General features: G+C 42.4%; 1 protein-coding gene across 3 annotated transcripts in view; it reads right to left on the minus strand.

Annotated features, from left to right (window-relative positions):
* Positions 1-1991: 1991 nt before the first annotated feature.
* The window catches only part of atosb (atos homolog b), a 30900-nt gene continuing 13141 nt past the window's right edge, over positions 1992-19750 (minus strand). The window contains exons 1-10 of one of the 3 annotated variants that reach the window (XM_080499382.1): positions 18697-19116; positions 12240-12427; positions 11031-11147; positions 8949-10313; positions 6680-6738; positions 6084-6186; positions 5315-5473; positions 3879-3947; positions 3499-3704; positions 1992-3323 (exon numbers count right to left, since the gene is read on the minus strand). In XM_080499382.1, coding sequence (XP_080355508.1) covers positions 3170-3323; positions 3499-3704; positions 3879-3947; positions 5315-5473; positions 6084-6186; positions 6680-6738; positions 8949-10145 — 1947 coding nt within the window. In that variant the 5' untranslated portion in view covers positions 10146-10313; positions 11031-11147; positions 12240-12427; positions 18697-19116 and the 3' untranslated portion in view covers positions 1992-3169. Of the gene's footprint in view, positions 3324-3498; positions 3705-3878; positions 3948-5314; positions 5474-6083; positions 6187-6679; positions 6739-8948; positions 10314-11030; positions 11237-12239; positions 12428-18696; positions 19117-19750 lie in introns of those variants that run through there. The other 2 variants (XM_080499381.1, XM_080499383.1) reach the window with 2 other exon arrangements.

A 19750-nucleotide genomic window follows, 5' to 3' on the forward strand; every position in this document is an offset into this window, starting at 1 on the left:
AATAAAAGATTGTTTTTTCCACCAGGGGTCAGAAAAACGCATGAGAGCAAGTCTTCCTGGGGTTGTCCACATCTTCTATTGCTATTACAAAAGCTGCTAATTGGTAGCTGGGTAGAGTTTTCCAGTCCTGGTTCTTGGGAGCTCTGAAGCATGTCTTAGAGCAGGAAGGATCTGCACTGCTGGTGTATGTTTGGTGAGAGAGGTTGCGAGCATTTTGGCTTTACTTTAATGTTTTTGCTACTATCAGAGGGGGTTAGAAGCCTTTCTGCTCATCCTCTCCTCTGGTTAAAGTTTACAGCGTTGTTAGTCACACCCATTTGAGGCCTCGGAGCTGCGGTGGAAACAGCCATGGGACAGCACTGGTGTGTAACTGACTGAGTGACTGTGTGTTTGTGCGGGCTGGTGGATAAAGGAGGCGGGTGAGTCTATTTATAGCTGCTGCTGCTGCACCCTCCTTCAAAAGATGGGCTCTTTGGGGTTTCGATTGTTCTTTAATCCCTCGCGCTGACATTTTCACTGGCCAGCATTTGTATGGTATCAAAGCTGGAGAGTGACATCACTGGTAAAAAGCTCAAAATATTTTAGGACTTCCAGTATTTTTATTTCTTTATATATTTAACACATGGAGCAAAGTCTTTATGAACAACGTGTGAGTGGAATGACTGGAAGTATCGCTGGTAAAATATGTAGATGTTCCTCAGTATTTTTGGCAGTGAGAGTACTTTCACTTTTCTGTTTTTTTTTATCGGCTGAGTGATTTATTTGTCTTTCACACAGTTTGATGTTAATATAAAAAAAAACTTAAAAAAAACCAACTGCACAGAAACGTCAAAGCAGGTCTCTTTTGAACTGGGCAATTTCAGTAGTGCAGTGGGACAGGCTCACTGTCGCTCCAGAACAGTCTCTCATTAAGATTGGCAAACAAATTGCAAGACTGGGAAACTATATTTATAGCTTCTGTTCGAGCTCATGGTCAAGCGCCTTCATTCTGTAATCTAAATCATCAGGGTCCTAATAGTGTTTTCTCAAGTGAGTGAAACACCCAAATATCTGAAAACTTTGCTCGATGTCTGATGACAAAATGAAAACTGAACTGGGAAGAGAAATGATATTTGTATAGTCAAGAATTCCCCATTGCCTCATGACATTTGTGCACACGTCTGTGAGTGTCACAAGTTTCTAACTTTGTCCGGCTGTTCTGCAAATCTCAAGCTCGAGTCATGCAACATTCCTGGGGAAATCCTGCAATATGTGCAAAGTACCGATTCACTATGGCTCCGAGAGAAAATTGCTGACAATTTCTATGTTATCTTGCATTTCCGTGCCTCTAAAAAAAAGTCAGTTAACAGGTAAACATTTGAAACATGCAGAACATCGTCTATAGGTGAAAAACCTGGGAATATGTGGTTCTCATGCAGATAATACTCACAGAGATACACAGGTCTGATCAGGCTAGATTTCTGTAAAACTTCAATGTCAATAAAGGGCAGGTTCATTATTTCTTTGTTGAAACAATACTTCTTAACAATAAATATTAGAAAGAAATGGTTTAATGAAAACTAAGCCATTTTAAAATAGACGTTTGAGCCTATTAAAGAAAAGAACAGCTTTTATCTTTTCAATGGCAGCGACTCAACTACTTATCGCTCTGTTGATGATCCCACAAATGCATATTTCTTAACCAACGTGGCATCATTTAAAAGCACGAGGTTCTTCTATTGAAAAGTGGGGTGAAACCTGAGCTATTAGCCTCCCAGACATTTATGTTTGCACTGTAGGATAAAACCATAGCATCCAGAGAAAACTCAGTTCAGGCAGTATAGCACAAGCAGCCGATAAATTGTCAGTCAAAGAACAACACGTGTGGTTTGTACTCGCCAGTCGCAGAGTTTATTCTTTTAAATATACATAGACTTTCCTCCCCTCATTTTAAATACCCCACCTCCCTCCCCACCCCTGTAATCCACCCCCTCCCCCCATTTTTTCCCTCGCTCTCAATTATCTGCTGTCTTTGTAACCAGAGAGAAAGCTCGTCCAGCTGAAAAACACACTCTACTTTGTGCAGCATATTGCTTATTAAGACATTTGCGAAAAACATAAATTAAAAATACTACAGCTCCTCTTTATTTTTTTTTTCCTTCCTTCCAATTCCTGCCCCGACATCACTGTTTTGAACAGAGTCTAAAAGAAAGGATAACGTCTTAGAAAGAAACCAGCACAGTGTCCCTCAGTCTGGCTACATTGAAGAAATGAACTGGGTTCCCCGGTTTGTTTGTTGGTTTTTTGTGTGACACAAGTGCACAGTGGTTTGTACCATGAGGAGTGACAGGAGTGAAGAAGAGAAATTTATTTCTCAACAAATGTCCTGAGTTTGGTCAAATTATTAGCGTGTGGCTTTTTTTTTTTTTTTTTTTCCAATTGTGGTGTGTGATAAAACATTAAAACATCCAGTTGATTTGGCTGATTCTCTTCCAGCCACTGACTTCACGAGTGTTTGAGTCTCTGCTCATCAAAAGGTGTGTGTGTGTGTGTGTGTATAACGTCACATCCCTCCCAACACAACAACAACAACAACAAGAACAGTGTTGAAGAGTTACAATTACTGGTCCGATGAGGCAGTTGGAGCCGCAGGCAGAGTGAAGGACAGTGTGATACGGCACTAGAGGAAAACTCAGGTGTTTAAAGTCACAAGGCATGCATGTTAACACTGAACTCAAAAGAGTTTTGCCACCAGAAGTGCTTCTGCTGTCATACTTTGATGTGAGATGTGCGCGGGGTCTCGTCCATCCGTGTGTGTGCGTGTGCATCAGAGTTTGTCCTGTGAAGATGAGGCTACAGGAAAAGTGCTGCTTTTCAGTGACACCCCTCGAACTAAATGTCACGCGTTGAAACTTTGACCATTTAAAAAAAAACTGAACTTTTTGCTGTGACTGCGTCTGAACTTTAAGTGGGCGCTGAATTGTTAAAAAAAGCTGGACTTTTCCGGTGACCGTCATCGTGTCAAATGTATGTTTTGTGTGCTTGTGGCGCGTCTCATCGAGTCTCATTAAGTTTCCTGTCCATCATTGTTGCAGTCCCGTGTGTCTCCCGCCCTCCCTCATTCAGGAAGCACAGAGAGGGGCTGCGTTGGCATCGGGGGGGGGGGTTGCTCTGAAAGGTCAGACGGGGGTCACACGCGGGGGGAGTAGTTAGGGTTTCTTGGCACCTCGGTGAAAGATTTCAGCTCATACGTGATCCCTGCGTCCACCTCGATGGATTTACGGGAGAATAGCAGCCGGATATCGTTGTGCAAGTAGATCTTCCCAGATTTGGAGCTCTGGAATCTGAGTGCCAAAAAAACCCCAAAAGATGTTAGTTGGAGAACTAAATGGATGTCTGTGAATCAGGCTCATTAAATAAACATTCATGGCTCTGACATTTCACACCCAACTGTATGAAACCATTGTGCTGTAGTTGTCATGTACTGAGCATCAAAGTCGTGTATAACGTCAGTGGTACCTGAGATGTATCAGGTAGCAGAGAATCTTCTTTCTGTCGAGCGCTCTGGCCCCTGGAGACGCCTCGCCCTTCCCCTCCACCCCGTCCTCCACTGGCACTAGGAAGATGCGGTGGCGCAGGAAGGTCATGTGATTGACAGGCATATCGCTAAAGTTATAGGTCACCAGGAACATCTTCACCACAGTTTTGTTGGGATTAAATAAGGTCTGGGGGAGGAAAAACAGAGAGAGTCAGCAATGTGCCAAAGAAATAAAGATCACATTATCAAAGTGTATATCATATTCAATTACGTTGGGGCATAGCAATATGACATTGAGATTTAAAAAATATGGAGGTAAGCACATATTTCTTTGAATGAGATAAGGGAAATAATAACACACCACTTGAATGGTCCCTGCTTTGGGTATGCTGTATCCTTTCTTTCCAAGGGGCTCCAGGGATATCACCCCCTGTGAGTTGGGAGAAAGACATGAGAAGCTTGGTAAACATTGTCAATGACTCTTCTTGTTTGGTGCAGTTTATTAGCTGGAAAAAGGCTTTCTGTGAAGAGCGACATTTTCATCATGGAAGTGATCTCCACTTGCACAGAGATTCGTTGATGATGTCACCATCCACATATGCACAGATCATTTCATGTAAAAACCAAAGCACAGTCAGAAAAAAAGATTTTCATGTCGGTATGGATGATGGCTGATCAAGGCTTTGTTGAAGCTTCGACATTCAAAACATGGTTCACTCCACCAGGCTTCAATGACTCATAGTGCTCCAGGAGGACATCTAGTGGTCAATAAAAAGAAGTGCAATCGAGACGTGTTACCGATAGGTTCATGGAATGTTTTGGCTTTGGCTCGCTATGCTCATTCCTGTTCAACTACATTAGATTATTGTATAGTTTCAAGATGAACCTTATAACCTTATATATTCTTCACTTATATTTTGTTGTATGACACATTTAAATGGTGCTGATACATTCATTAGATGTGCGAGTTGCAAAACGCAGTTTATATAATGGATCTATTTATCTATCGAATTAGATTCTCAATAAAATACGCAATCTGATAAAACACTAGTAACTCTCAAAAAATAACTCAAATAAACAACACTAAAGAGGGATCTCCTATCCTGGAACACATGACCAAGTGAACCCATCAGGTGATTTGTGGAAGTTTGTTCCATGACTACATGTCAGGGAGTCACATGATGCCAAATGCCAATTACCAGTTCAACAAGCCAAATCAGAGGCATCACTCTCATACACAAATGTTCAACACCAACAGCTGGTGTTCCAAATAACATACTGAAGAAGCTCTGCTGCAACAAAAGACTGATGATTTCTATATACAAGCTCGTCTCTCATAATAAGTTCTGATTCTCAGGGTCCATAAATATATCCATACATAATGAATGCAGGATGTTTGCAGAAAGTTTCTAACAAGCACACATCCTCATATGGATCCCAACTATGATTAAGAAAGTTTGTGATGCTTGTGTATGAGAGGTGGCCGCTCTGTCTCACTTGTGTTTTAAATATAAGTATTAGTGTGTCTTGTTTGCTGCTTTAATTATTGTTATAAGAAGAGTTTATTCCTGTGCTGTTAAATAGCATCCTGGACCGATGTATCATGTCCACAGCTGAAGTAAAAAGAGAAATAATCTAAAAAAAAATATTCCAATGCAGGTTTAAAATGTTTGGTTCTTGAAACTTGCATTTGAGTCTGTATAGTTACATGCCTTTGGATTGATCCTTGAGCTTCCCTATGCATCTAGAGAGAGGCACACAAATGCAGAATGTCATGCAGACAATACACAGACTGACCAGGAAGGGAGAGGGTGCGCTGTGCTCAGAGATGTCGTAGTACGTGACCTGCACGGGCAGGGTGACGTGCTGAGGGCAATAGGATCCGCTGGCGCCGATCTCTGCTGTGAAGCCTTCGATCTGGCCGGATGGGGAAAATCGGCCTTTCAGCATGGACTCCTGAGATGCACAGCACAGAAGAAAAGGCTGTCATTGTCTGATATAATTGTCAATGATAAAAATTCACAAAGCCACATTTTGTGTGTTTAACTTGATGCAAACGAAATACCTGCTCCACACAGTTGTAAAACAAGCACTATTTACCAAACATCCGTAAGAGCTGAGACATGTCATATTTCTGTATTTACATATCTCAGGGAAGGCTGTGCAACATTTAGCAGTGTTGTATCCAAACAAAAACTCCATTATTGAAAAGCTGCTGAGAAACATTGTTAAAACATGATGAAGAAATCAAACTACTGGAATTTTTGTTCACTCTGTATCTTGCTTTTCATTATCGTCAAAAATCAGCCATTCATGATTGTATAAGTATAGTATGATGCAGTAGTAGTACTAGTCGTAGAGCCACAGCTTCTTTAACTATGAACTCTAGTAAAGTATTTGAATTTACATATTTGTGACAGTGTGGCTCTACGGACAAGGAATAATCTAAACAAAAAGGTACAATTGATATCCGAACAGTCACGCTGCATTGGGTCACACAGGTCTGCTTATGATTTGTCTGTCTTCCTCGAATATGTGTTTGCAGCAGTCGTGTAAAGATTAGTACCTCGAAGTTACCGAGCAGCGATCTGCTGATGGAGGATGAAGGCCAACTGGATCGTGCAGATCGGCTGCTGGTGTCCGTGTGCCTGCCGCTGCGCAGCTGTCGGCTGGATATGACCACAAACACACACAAAACAGGCCGGTGGTTAGTGGTGAAGATTACACTAATTTCATCTTCACCCACATGTCACATGCCTGAGTGTGTCTGAACATTCAGGTCCAGACACAAAACCCTTTAATTTAGTGGAGCAGAAAACCTCCACAAAGTCCCACCTCCTCCTCCTCCCCTGTTGACTTTTCTGAAGTAACTCTGCTAACACCGTTAGTAATGTTTTGACGTCATGTGTGCGCGGGGTAAACATACTACTCTAACCGAGTTTGTCAGGGTAAGTTTAATTATTTTAACCTTGCCCTTTCATCACTTACAGGATGTGATTTGTGGTTTATGGTTTTTACTTTGACTGTGACTATCCATATTTTTTTTGTAACCCCCCCCGGGATAAACAAACTAGCACGTCCCCTTACATGCTCCTCAACTATAACTTTCTTCATAAATCACACCCTGGATATCAAAGAATACAATTATGGTGGGTGACTCACCTTTTCAATCGCAGCCCATTCTTTAGTCGTCTCCCTGATCTCGAGCAGTCTGTGGCAGTCTGGAAAAAGACACACAAACTATTACATTTTCCCTTGTATTTAGGGGCCGAGCACTGAAAAAGCCGGAGGATCCTATTGAAACCCAAGGGTTTATTACTACTATTATTATTATTCTCCCATAAATCTCAATACGATTTTGGGGGCATACTTAACATTTTGAGACAGTTTGTACACTCCTCAGGCCCATTGAAAAATGTGATTATTTTGGAGAAATCACACAATTGATAAACATAGCCCCAGAACCACATTTCACCCAGAGCTACAAAAATTGGTACACATACGCAACATACTGATCTGTAACAACTGGTCGGCCTTAAAGTTCACACATTGCATCAGAGCTCTGCCCTCACCACAGCTACATTACAATGACAACCATCAACCATAGTGCCAACTGCTGAACCTGAGTAAATGTGTTGGTATACGCGTTATATTTGCCAGCTGCTGCTAGCTTTAGCTATGTTCATCTGCATCTTCAAAAAAGTGAGAATTTTTTTTTTTTAACTAGTAGTTCGCAAATACAACTCCCAGCCACTAATTTGTGTTTCTGTTTTCCTGTGATAAAAAACCATTGTACTTTTCAGCTGTTTTTTTTTTTTTTTCTTACTTACTGAGCACTGACTACTGGACGCTGCCTCGAGCGCGCAGGTGTTCCTCTTGTCCAATCTTCTGTTCATCCTATGGGATACCTGGTAGCCAAACCTCTGCTACCTACTAGCCACTTGTTCACATCAAACCTGTCACTCATGGTTCTCTGGTCATCCTCAGTAGACCCTCGGTCATCGCGGCTCTCTACGGAGCTTGTGCTTCTTTGTCAGCTTGTTTTCCCATCGTCACACTTGTTCAAATCCACGAAACGCATTTCAAAGTGTTATCCGCTTCTACTTAACTACTCACTCAGGTCACACTTGTGATAGCTTGGATCTGCTCATTTTCTTCAACTCTTCCTCTTTTCTGCCTCTTTTAAATACATTTCTCACTTGTCTTTCCTCATACATAGACTTATCATAATAATGGTGCCACACCTGTATATGATCTAACTAGTCCAGCCCGCTGTCACCATTAGTACAGTCTAAGCTGTTTGGGGCCTCTCCATGTTCAAAAAATACATTTCCAGAACCATTTCAGCAGTGTGTGTGTGTGTGTGTGTGTGTGTGTGTGTGTGTGTGTGTGTGTGTGTGTGTGTGTGTGTGTGTGAGAGAGAGAGAGGCAGCACACTCATGTGGGAGAACAATGGGCTGTCCCTCAATGGGCATTATTCTGGAGCTGCTCTGCCTGTTCCAGCGTGGTGTGATAATGAGTTGGCCATCACCCCCCCCCCCCCCTCCATTGTCATTATTCTCTTGGCATTTAGAATTTTTTATATCTTGTCTGAGATTCTTAAGGTGGACGCATTTTTATTATACTGCTGCCTATCAAACGATGCGTCCTGTTAAAAGTTTCTGAGTGTGAAGGTGCCCGTGATGTGTATGTTGTAATATAATCACCTCATTTCAGTCTTTAATGGATATTAATTATAAAGTGAGAGGTAGGAAATGTCCCATAAGAAAAAATGTGTCTGATTACATTACAGTCAATTTGATCAATACTCAACTTGACAGCAGTTTTTGTGAAAAAAATAAACCCTCTCCACTTACAGTAAGTTATTTTAATCAAATTTTTGCTCATACCCATAGGAAAACATTACGAGCTCTTGCCACTTCTGTGAAATAGACTGCAACGAAAAGCATGATGGTAACAATTGTAATGACTGTTACACACATTATGTAAACAGCTGAAAATTAAGAATTAGCTGCACAGCACATAAATATAAATGTAATGTGATAATAAATTGTTTGTCCTGAACTTGATATCATCTTCGCCTTGGCCGGTGCCTTAAGACAAGGTTGTTTGTTGTCATCCTATTCTCTGACAGCAATGTTTTTTGTTATAAACCTGGAGATGGGACCTTCCCAACTGGTAACTGTGCCATTTCTTTGCTACACCAACAGAATCAGGCTTGGAGATGTTTTTGTCAGCTTCCTGCCTCCAGCATCAAAGCATTTTACCGGATTGCCTTCACAATAGGGGGTTTTTCAGCCATGTATAATGACTTCCTATGGGAGTTGTTGGCTTGTACTTTAGTTTGAACATTTGGTAAAAGCCTCTGTTTTGGTAAAAATGTGTTAAATGAAAGGAAATTCTTTAGAGGGCTGAGTGTGGGTATACTAACCTTAGGTCGGTCCCATGCAGAGGGCAGGAGGTGGTTCCAGTAGGGAGCAGCCTTTGCGTCGGTGCTGCGACATGAAGCTGGCCCAAGTCCTGGAGCCAGCAACGACAGCCTGCTCCTTTTTGATGTAGACGGTCCCTCGTCTTCCGAGCAGGACTCCCCAGTGTCGCTCGGCGATAGCAGCCTCTTTTTGGCGGGCCAGTGGCCTCCAGAGAGTAGACGATGGCCATTGGTGCTGGGTGTTTTCTCCCAGGAGGCCAGGCCGTGGGAAGAGGAGGAGGAGGAGGATGAGGCTGCCTGTGTGGCACTTCGCTCAGGGGGGGACGATTCCAGTCCTGCGTCCCATTCAGTGGCCTCCCCTGGTTCCTGCAGTTCTGAATGGTGAGGGGGGGAGAAAGGGCCTGGAGGACTTGTGGGGCTTGCTGGGTTGGGAATTTCATAAGTGGGCATTTCATACAGGTGCAGGCTGGGCTGGCCTCCTGACGAACCATTGCTACAATTTTCATTTCCGGAGCTACCGAGTGAGAGTGTTGTGCGACCACCATTAGATTGCTCACTCCTGGCTGAGCCTCCCAGCAAGTGACCTTGGTCACAGGGATGCCCATACAGGTCGCACATTGGAGCGGACTTGGGTGAGAGGGGGGCGAATACATCAGGAATGGGCCTATCGTGATTGTGCTGAGCAGGGCGTCGGGAGGGGTTGTGGCTTGGTGAGAGAGGAGGGGACCTTGGTGACAGTCCTCCCTCAGAGTCTCTGGGCTCAATTGGTATGCAGGAATATGGGGAACCAGGCCCTCCGGGACCGGATGCTAACCCCATCCCAACACCTTGAGCTGGGGCTGGACCACACAGGACCCCTCCCTCCAGTGCCTCCTTTTCCGTAGAGTCCTCCAAATGGGGTCGCTTATGACTTAGCTGAGGTTCATCTAAACCCCTTTTCACACCCAACCGAACAGGCCTCTGTTGGGCCTCAGCATGAGCCTCTGTAGTTGGAGAAAATCCTCCCAACTGGGAGAAAATGGAGAGTTGGTAGACCTTTTGGAGCCTTAACTCTTCCTGGCTGTAATGTCTGGGTGTCCCAGGTCTGAACCCAGTGTCTATGCCCTGTGTTGGGGATGTTGGTGGAGGAAGATCCCCCTCCTGTGCTGGAAGCTCTAGAGGAGCCTTTTTGTTGGCTAACTCAACGTGAATGTGACGCATGGTTTCGTTGCTGGAGGAGAGTCTTGTCTAACTTCAGCAAGGTGAAGTAGTTCCTCACACAAGTGCCCAGAGGCCGAGCACAACGTTTCACAGGGATGGGACGTCCTCCCGCTCCTGTTCCTGCGTTGATGCCGTCAGTGGGATTCAAGAAGCTGAGCTGCAGAGGACCTGGGAACAATACAGAATTACACTTTGGACATGTATTCAAAAAGCCTCTGAACATTTGGCAACAGGAGGTGTGGGCACAAAAAACAGAGTGCTGAGTCTTTATAAGCCACCAGGAGCATTTTTAATTGACATTTATATTTACACTTTTCATTTCTGCCTGTAACCTACAAAATATACAAGCGGTCCTGTTTTGTATCGAATACTGAAAAACATTTTGTCAACATTACAAATTAACAGCATGAATTACAAGCAATTACGCAAATTCATATATACAGAGTAAGTGCTTAAAAGTGCCCTAGTTAATCTGGTTCAGCTAAGTGCAGCCAAAGACAATTCTTTTTTCTCTTTTACCTCCTTCCTTTATAATGATTTAGAAGAGATGGTGGTCCTCCGATTGTTGAGTCTGACACACTGCCTTGACACTTAAAATACTACAGTATTATGGCTTCACTGAGTGACAATGTGTTGCATAAGGAAACTATCAAAAGAAAACCTTTTTGTGAAAATAATATTTCCAGTCAATCCCAGATTTCTATCTGCATATTGAATTTGATTTTGCTAAAAAGAAAATATATATAACTACCTCTCAACTGTATGTTGATGTGACAATATGAGAAAATGCAAGTGTGAATACTGAATGCTCTCCAGTTTGCCTTCAACATTCACACAATGGATGCATGAACCATGATTGCCTGAAGTCTAGGTTGGAGATCTTACCTCTGTGCTCGGCCTTGTCTAATAGTGCCCGCGTGGACAAGCTGAATCTGGCACAACATCTGAAAGCTGTGTCTGAAATGACCTTCTACAGGAACTCGTCTATCTCCATGGCAGCTGCTGCGAAATGACGCCAACATCCCAAGACAGGTAATCAGGAACAGCAAGTCTCCAGGGGTAGGGCAGTAAAGAGGGGGGGGGGGGGGGATCTAGACAAGAGGGGTAAATATAACAATTTTTCTCAGTGACAAGATAAATTATCTAATAGCTATAAAAATAAAAAATAAAAAATAAAAATATATATATATATATATATATATATATATATATATATATATATATATATATATATATATATGTCAGTCCTTTTTTGGTGGTGTAATATCAAGAAAACTGAACGAGGTCAAAGACATTTCCAAAAATAAAAATGTATATATCTTTTTAATATAGGACGTTCTACTTGATTCATGTATGCCCTAAATTGATAAAGTACTTGGTATTTGCTTTCAGCTATATTGAGCTGGAACAAATGTGTAGCTGGCTATATCATAAGAAAGTGAGGCTCTTTTAAATGTGCACAAAGTTACACAACTATTAAAGTAATCCTCCAGTGAAAAAAATACTTGAACAAAAATGAAAAACTATGAGAAACAGTAGAAGTCAAGAGCAAAGGAGACAATAGATCTGGGACTCAAAACGTGGCCAGAAACAACCCAATGGGTCACAAATATTGAGAAGAGTCATTTATATGTTGCTGGTCCCTGAATTACTAATTTGAGTTTTCAAAGGCAAGTTACCTTAAATACTACTGGCTTTAAAGAACTCAAGTCTTCAAAGTGAAAGAGGACCAAGACCTTGAACCACATTCCTTGCCTTTGCAATGGTGGCATGACATAATGCTTCACTTGTCTTGTTTTGTATCAACATAACGATGGAATCTACATGGTTTCTTGCTGTCATTAGCTGACACCAACACTCACAAATAGCATGCTGAGCCAGTGGATCAGCATCACAAACTTATTTTAATACAAATCTGTATAGTTCAGTTTCTCTCCTAGTAGCTTCTAAGGTTATGCAATTTCATGAAAAGGTGAGCGAACCTGATGATGGTTTTGGTTTGCATGTCCTGCACCCCTGATGAGGTTCTCCATACACCATCAAACTGTACAGGAGTGTTCCGCTCAAATGATCATCATGAAGGTTCAAACTTACCAAAGGAGGGGAGTGTCAGTGATGCAGGAGGTTATTTGAAGGTTAATATTTCTGAGTCCAGGTTGGTGATAACTCTATCGGGGCTCCCTCTGTGATCGGCTGAGAGCCAAACACGCCCTCCTCGGTCACCTGGGCGTGAGGTGAAGCATTGCTGTGGCATCATGGCGGCGTCATTCCACCCAGAACTCCTGAAGAGGCAGACAAAGGATGTCAAAAACTGCTCTGCACGCAGACAGATACTTAACTCAAACACGTATACATACACTCACGCAGTTCACAGCTTTTCACTTTGAAAAAGACAGGTTGCAGGCAATATCCCCACACATTACGAGTCACTATTTGAAGTGGTTACTAACGGAAACAACACATAATCAACACATAATCAACCAATTCATAAATGAACCACAATAATTCAAATCAACTGACCATGCCACCATTTTTTTTAATTTTATTTCCAACAAGCGCGTCCTTCAACTTCAAAACTCTTAATCAAACAAGGATGAGTCAGTTTGCCAACTAACTTGGCACTAAATGGTGAGAGCCCCAGAAACGCGGCCCGTTTCCCAACCCACTTGGACCAGAATTTGGGAATGTAGGATGGGGTGGGGGAGCAAAGTGAGCAGTCACCGTGGCAACCAGTAGCCCAAGGATAACAGCTCCTTTGTGCTTGGCTACAAAGAGGGAGAAAGACAGGCTGAGCTAAAAAGAGAGAGAGGCTTGAGAGGGATGGGGTGGAGGGTGGTGGGGTGGAGGATATCAGTAAAGATGCCCGTCCAAAATAAATAAATACGCACCAGCAAAATGGCAGCCCTTTATTAGATGAGTACAGTCAGCCAAGAATTAAACCGGACTGTGATTAAGGCCTTTGTTTCTGTTCACTTAAAGCAGGAAAAAGATTTGAAGGGACCTTTAAGCTCTGGATGAAATATTTAACACCCTGCTGGCACACATATCAATCAGTAACAAAGAGGAATATAGTTAGTTCCCACCAAGTCCGAAGTTACAGCAACTGGTTACTTCACTTGTTTGCACTTCCCTTGAATGTAATATGATGAAACGGTGGTGACGCATTAAGAAGAGATCCATTACGTACATAAAAATGACGACACAGTCTGAAAGATGAGGCAAGAGGGGACAAACTGACATGAATGTGTGGGTTTTCAATGCAACTGAAGCAGAGGAGCCCTGCACATACTGATGTCAAATATCATCCTTTAATAATAAGAACGAATCTTTAACATTAAAAGCCTGGTTCTAATAGAGTTTAAACCCTATAAAACATAGGCACACGACTCCCACGATGAGAAAATCATTAAAATCCCATACTTGACTGAACAGAGACGACATATGAAGTATTAAAACTGAGACAATTGGCAGGAGAAGTTGTGTAGAAAAACACCTGGTGAAACTAATTGGGTTAATTGTAATCAGTCATGTTAATGATTGAGCATCCAACAGACAAGTCTTTTATATGCAAAGAATGGATTCATCATTTTGTGAGAGGCAGAAGACATTTCTCAGTGCTATTTGCACTAATCGCTCCCCCCGTCCTTCAGAATTGCTAATTTAAGAACATTCAGTGGTTTCACAAGTGTACCATCATTAAAATGAAGGTTGTCATGTGACCATTAGAATAGTTGCACTCTCACTGACTGACAGCTTTGGCTGACAACATAATGTTTAAATTGATTCCATTTTGTTTCTTTGTTAAAACAACACAACCTCCAAAAAGATGACACAAGAGTTTGGAACCTCTACAAAGAAGGGCAAGAAACAGGAGACAGACTTGACCTCCACCTCCCATATCCAAAATAAACGAAACATACACTACCGATGGAATTGCAGTTGCGTAGCATCAGCACTATCATCAGCTAATAATGCTTTTCTGCCGCATCGTAGACATGGATGTCAGGAGCAGAGCCCTTGTCACCTGTAATGACTCACATGATATATGGTCCCTGTACAGTCACACAACACCTCCTTTGGGAAAAGGCTGCACAGATTTAGCATAAACCCTTGAGTGCCTCTCCAGTAAAAAATTTTTTTTAAACCAAACAACTTGCAGTGTCACATGGAAAACAAAACGAATCTATATAAAATCATAAAATCAAGTGAGTGGCAATGAAGATTTATTTTTTAAAAATTCACACCACAATCCAAAAAACACATTATATGAAGGAATTAAGGGGAATCATAACAATGTTTAACATCATAACGACATTCCGTATTTCTGGAGAAAGACAAAATTAAAAAAAGAATGAAATCAAACAGGGTAGTATTGTGTTAAGTTCTAAAATCTCTTTCGAGCTCTATTTAATATTAGCTGCTGCCAAAAACAAATGCAGCTTTCATATTAGCCAAGAGTATTAGAATTCCGTTGATTATCTTGCAGTGAATAAGCTTCAGTATCACAGAGAAACTGACAGGTATAAGTTCCACATGAATTGCGTGTTGAATCAAAACACACCAGGAAGCACCTCTCCTTGTAAACAGTGAGTTGGGGGTTGGGAAGAATGGGCGAAGAGTCAGCAGGAGTATTTATAGTCAGTGTCCGTATCACAGCTACTTGGAGGACCCAAAGGCTCTGCGCTAGGTTCAACTTAATTTCTGACCTTGTTCTAACTGTGCAGAAGGCTGGCAGGAACTGCCTGCATGGCCTCCTTTTCAGGCCTGGTCCGGTAGGAGGAGAAACACTCTGGCTTCACCCCAAGAAATGGTTCTGGGCGCCTGGGTGTGTGTGCCAACTACGACTTGGGATCTCAGCAACTCTCGATTGCTGCATTGCTGAACACTGTAGTATTTATAATACACTCCCACTTATCCTTGTGACAATGCTCTCCTGGTCATACTCAGGCTCTGTATGCGCAATCTGATCTGACTGAAACACATGACTTGCACATGCAACTGTGTGGTACTCAAATACAGAACATATAGTGTCGTTATGAAAATAAACACTCTTGAAGAGAGGAAGCTGTTTCACTTGCCGAGCATTTCTGACAATAACTAATGAAAAGGTATCGCATCATTGGCTGGCCAGGTGCAATCTCGACATAACATCTGCAGCATGGGAACTAAGACAATCATTCAGATAGACGGTGAGCGAGTCGGGAAATGGTGCGATGGCAAACAAATTAATAAGAAACATCTGACAGGTACCAACAGCAACATATAGAGACAGGTGGACAGAGACAGAGAAGAAAGAGGAAGCATCGGAGAGAGGGGGACTGAAATCTGGCCAAAGACCTTGAGGAATGTAAAAATAAAAATAAGCACAAAGAGGCTCATGAGTGTCAGGGCCAACCAAACTGCCCATTAATCTACTGTTAAAAGATGAACGTCTTCCATCTTTCAAAAGTAGAACTGACTGAAAAGAAACAAGCAAAACAATCCAGAAAACAATCACAAGCAATACAATTTATTTCAATGATGTAGTTCAATATACTTTTGGGGGATGGAAAAAAAAAAGCCTGAACTGATCCCATTTACTTGTTTCCATCACAGCTTTAACGAGCATGCAACATAAGGTGGTAATACAATATGTAGGGGGAAGACAATAATGACTGAGTTATAAAAAAAAAAAAAAGGGGGTCTCGTAAAAGTGCCATATAGAATCAAATATAAATGTATTTGGCCTTGACCCATTTAGATCTGGAATAACACAAATAAGGACTAAGGTAGTATAACAAATTTACCATTAATCAATGTTACTTCTTTTTTTTTTAAGATAAATGTTTGAAAGTTTGAAAAACTGCATACGCAAATAAATGAAACTCCAAAATGATGAAATACAGCCTAATCCTTAAAAAAAAGTTTACAATACTTATCAAAACAACTTTTCAAAAAGTACGGTTGTTCTCCATATCTTTATACGACCATGTCAAATGTATTCTGAGGGGGGGACACTCAAAAAAGAGATATTTAGCTTGCAGAGGTGTATTCAAAAACAAGTCTAGAGTGTTCGAAGGAATGCATTACCGTCTACACATTAGCCCTATTGTGTGTCAGTGCATCCTTCAGACTGAAGAAGACTGTGGTCAGGAGGTCAGAGGTCAGCCGGCCTGGGTCAAATGTCTTGTTGCACATTAGGAGGCCCGGGGTGACTGAGTTCATCAAAACGAGTGAGGTGGTGTTTGCAATAATGGTAACAGGCAAGGAAGGAGCTCATCTACATTTGGGTTCAGTTTTCACAACCGATGACATGTAGACCCTCGTGGCTTTGGACAAAGAGTTAGCTTGAGATAGACCTCTGCCAAAAGGACATGAGCATTTGTGAAAAGTGCTGGAACAAAGCTGCACACAGATCACATAACAGTGAGATGCACTAACGTGTGCAGAAACATGTCATTAGGTGGGGGCAGGCTGCTGGTTATGACCTAGAAAGGAGCTCTCAGTAAAATCTATTGAGGTGATGGGGGCAGAGTTCACAGCCAGCGTCTATCCACTGAAAGTATCCTGACATTTGGCCTGTGTATATTCATCACAGCAGCCAAATGTCACACACACACACACACACACACACACACACACACACACACACACACACACACACACACACACACACACACACACACACACACACACACACACACACACACACACACACGATGCTCCTTTTAGTGCTGTGTGCTGTTTCTCTTTCAGCAGTTAAAAATATTCATTTTTAAACAAACAGGAGAAAAAAAAACGCCTAACAATTTAATACAACAATTACAATGGGTTTGACTGAGCTTTGTTGACAATGCTTACAATCCTCACCAGAGGAACTCAAAATACCACCACTACATAATTTTGACTTTTGTAAACTGCATACTTGCTGCTCTCTATCTTTGAGAAACTGTATCTGGAGGGGAAAACGGTTGTTCTGTTTACAGTCGTCTGGACTCAGTCATTCCTGTTTGAGTTGAAGTTTAGATGCGCTATATTGTTTCCAAATTTTGACAGGTATGTATAAGGTCGATCCACAATATTCACTTTAGTAAATGATCATGATTCATTTGCTCTAATGCAAAGAAAAGTTTCAGTCAAAAGCTTCCCAGACAACTCACCTGTGATAAATGTATACACTGAGCCAATAGCAAAAGTAAGTCCACACAAAGGTTTTTAAACCTATTTCTATTACATTTTAAAGTGTGGGATGTCTGGTGATTGACCGTTCTTTGCAGTCGCTTCACCTGCAGCATTTCCCGAAACGCTGTTGTCAGGTGCAAAATTAATAATGATTAATGCAATTAAACAATATTGCTCCAAAAATTGTTAACATTTCAGGACTTCAGTGAAACAGTGCCTGGTAATAAATTCAAAAGCCATCCATTATTGATGTCTGCTCATAACACCGTCAAGAAATGTCTATTGAAACTTGTCTGTTTATTTTTGTCTCCATGGGGAAAAAAGAAAAAAAGTCAAGACAAACACTTTCTTTTCTATACTTGCCACTTGGAAAAGCTTGAATACTGGAGGATATCAACGTTCCTTTTGGATTTCGGTACTGATGCCAACTTCGTGGATTATAACGCATGACAGCGATAATTACTTTCTTTTCATAACAACTTTTTTTTTTTTTTTTTTAAAGTTGACTGAATAATTATTACAGATGAAAGACAGCATTTGCAGCAATTGTCTTTTTCAACAAAGTGAATTCGCCACCATGTTATAGTTCTGAAGTTATTCATTTTCAATCAGTGATCTAAGCTGTCATCCTGAAAGGGTCTTTTGTGGGAAAAAAAAAAAAAAACCTCATCTGCAGCTCATGCAGCTGCACTGTCCCCTCCTCCTGTCCTCGGTCCACCCTTCACACAGAGGCCCAGATAGAATCAGCACAAGGTTAGCAGCCTTACTCCCAAATGCCCCGATTGTCTCATCAAGTTTTAGCAGGTCCCCACCCGAGCTCCTCCCAGAGCCTGTGTCATGCCTGCAGGCTGATAAACATGCATTCTCAAGCATGAAGGGGAAAAAAAAAAAAAAAAGTTGCTAGGTGCTCTACAAACAATCAGCTGTTGATTAGATTACAGGAGTGTGCTGTCCACAGAGGGGATGTAATGACAGCTTACTGTGACCATGGGTATGTCGGTGAGGGTTAAACAAAGACAGAGGACAGGTTGTGTTGCAAAGGCAAAAAGTTACAGAAGCCGTGAGGCATCACAGGAGTGAAACTGATAACCCCCCCCCGCTAAGGGAGACAGTGTTACAACAAATGCATATACAGTATCGAAGCTTTGGAGAGAGACACAGCAGTCTAAACTAAGCTGGCTCAGTGACATAGTTGCTGAGAATGCTGTTTGACACAGGGTCTCTCCCTCCCTCTATGTGTATGTCCGTTCGCCTGCCTGTCTGTCTCACTGCTGGTTACATACCCATTTTAGGAGACATTGAGTCATCTGAGGCCGCCTGACAATATGACAGTGATCAACAGGAGTAACGTTAGTACACTTGACTTGACAGCAGAAGTCGTAACACTCACCGGCACGGAAAGATGGGCTTTAACTCGCAGGCTTGGACTGCCCCCTCCCCTTGTTCCTTCTTATACTTTGGGTCTGGGATGACTGACTGCGCTGACTTTTCTTTCTGTCCGCCTCTGTCCTCCTGTTTTCCACAGGGTCAGCCTGCCTGCTCTCACTCAACTCCTCCAGTTTGTTGTCTCTCCTTTGCTTCCTCCCTATTGAATAGGAGGTGTCGACAGGGACCAGTCAAGTCGTGCTGCCTCCCTTCGCTTGTTTTGTCAGGATGTCCAAAAGCCTGCACCGGTGCTCGCTCTCCCCTAGCCCTTTTTCTTGTTTTCTTCCTGTCTACCTCTCTCCACCCTCACACACAAATCAAAAGCCCATCAACAACTCTCAGCCTCCATTAGTCCCGCCTGTTCCCTCCCTCTCAGGCTTCCCCCTTCCCCCTTTCTCTGATTTGCGCACCTCCAAAGTATCTTTGACACAAAAGCCCCTTCTCATGCTTCAGTTCCCCCTCGACTCCCATTCCTCCTCTTCCTCACCCTCTCTTCCCTTCCTCTATGTGCTCTCAGGCCCCTCCTTTCGAGCTTTCTATACCTCCTCTCTCTGTGTCGATGTGCATGTGTGTGTGTTGGTTTCCTCTCAGCTGATAGAGCTAGGCGTGCTTTGCTCACTCAGCAGTGAAGGCATACAGGGGAAAGAAAAGAAAGGGGGGGGGGAGTGGATGTTGCTTGCTGATTGGCTAGAGAAAAGGGGGGTCAGCTGTACTGGCTGGAGGTCTGATTGGCTGCGGGGAGGAAACAGTGAAAGGAGGTATGAGGCGTGCAGCAGCTCAAAGCCCGCCCACCTGCTCGGCCTGTTCAGCAGAAGTGCAGGAAAGATAGAGTGTGTGCAAACTGTGTCTGTGTGTCATGTTTTATGTGCCAACTTTAACTTGTAGTCGTGTCAAAAAAGTGTGCCTTTAAGCCCTCGTTTCATCATTCTTGATTATTTTGGGCAGGTTCTCAATGTTTCTTCCTGCGTGTCACTTTCTTATGGGGTTATTTTGTTGCTGCTGTTACTTCACAATTTCCT

The sequence above is a fragment of the Blennius ocellaris genome (assembly GCF_963422515.1).
Source record: "Blennius ocellaris genome assembly, chromosome: 7".
NCBI lineage: Eukaryota > Metazoa > Chordata > Actinopteri > Blenniiformes > Blenniidae > Blennius > Blennius ocellaris.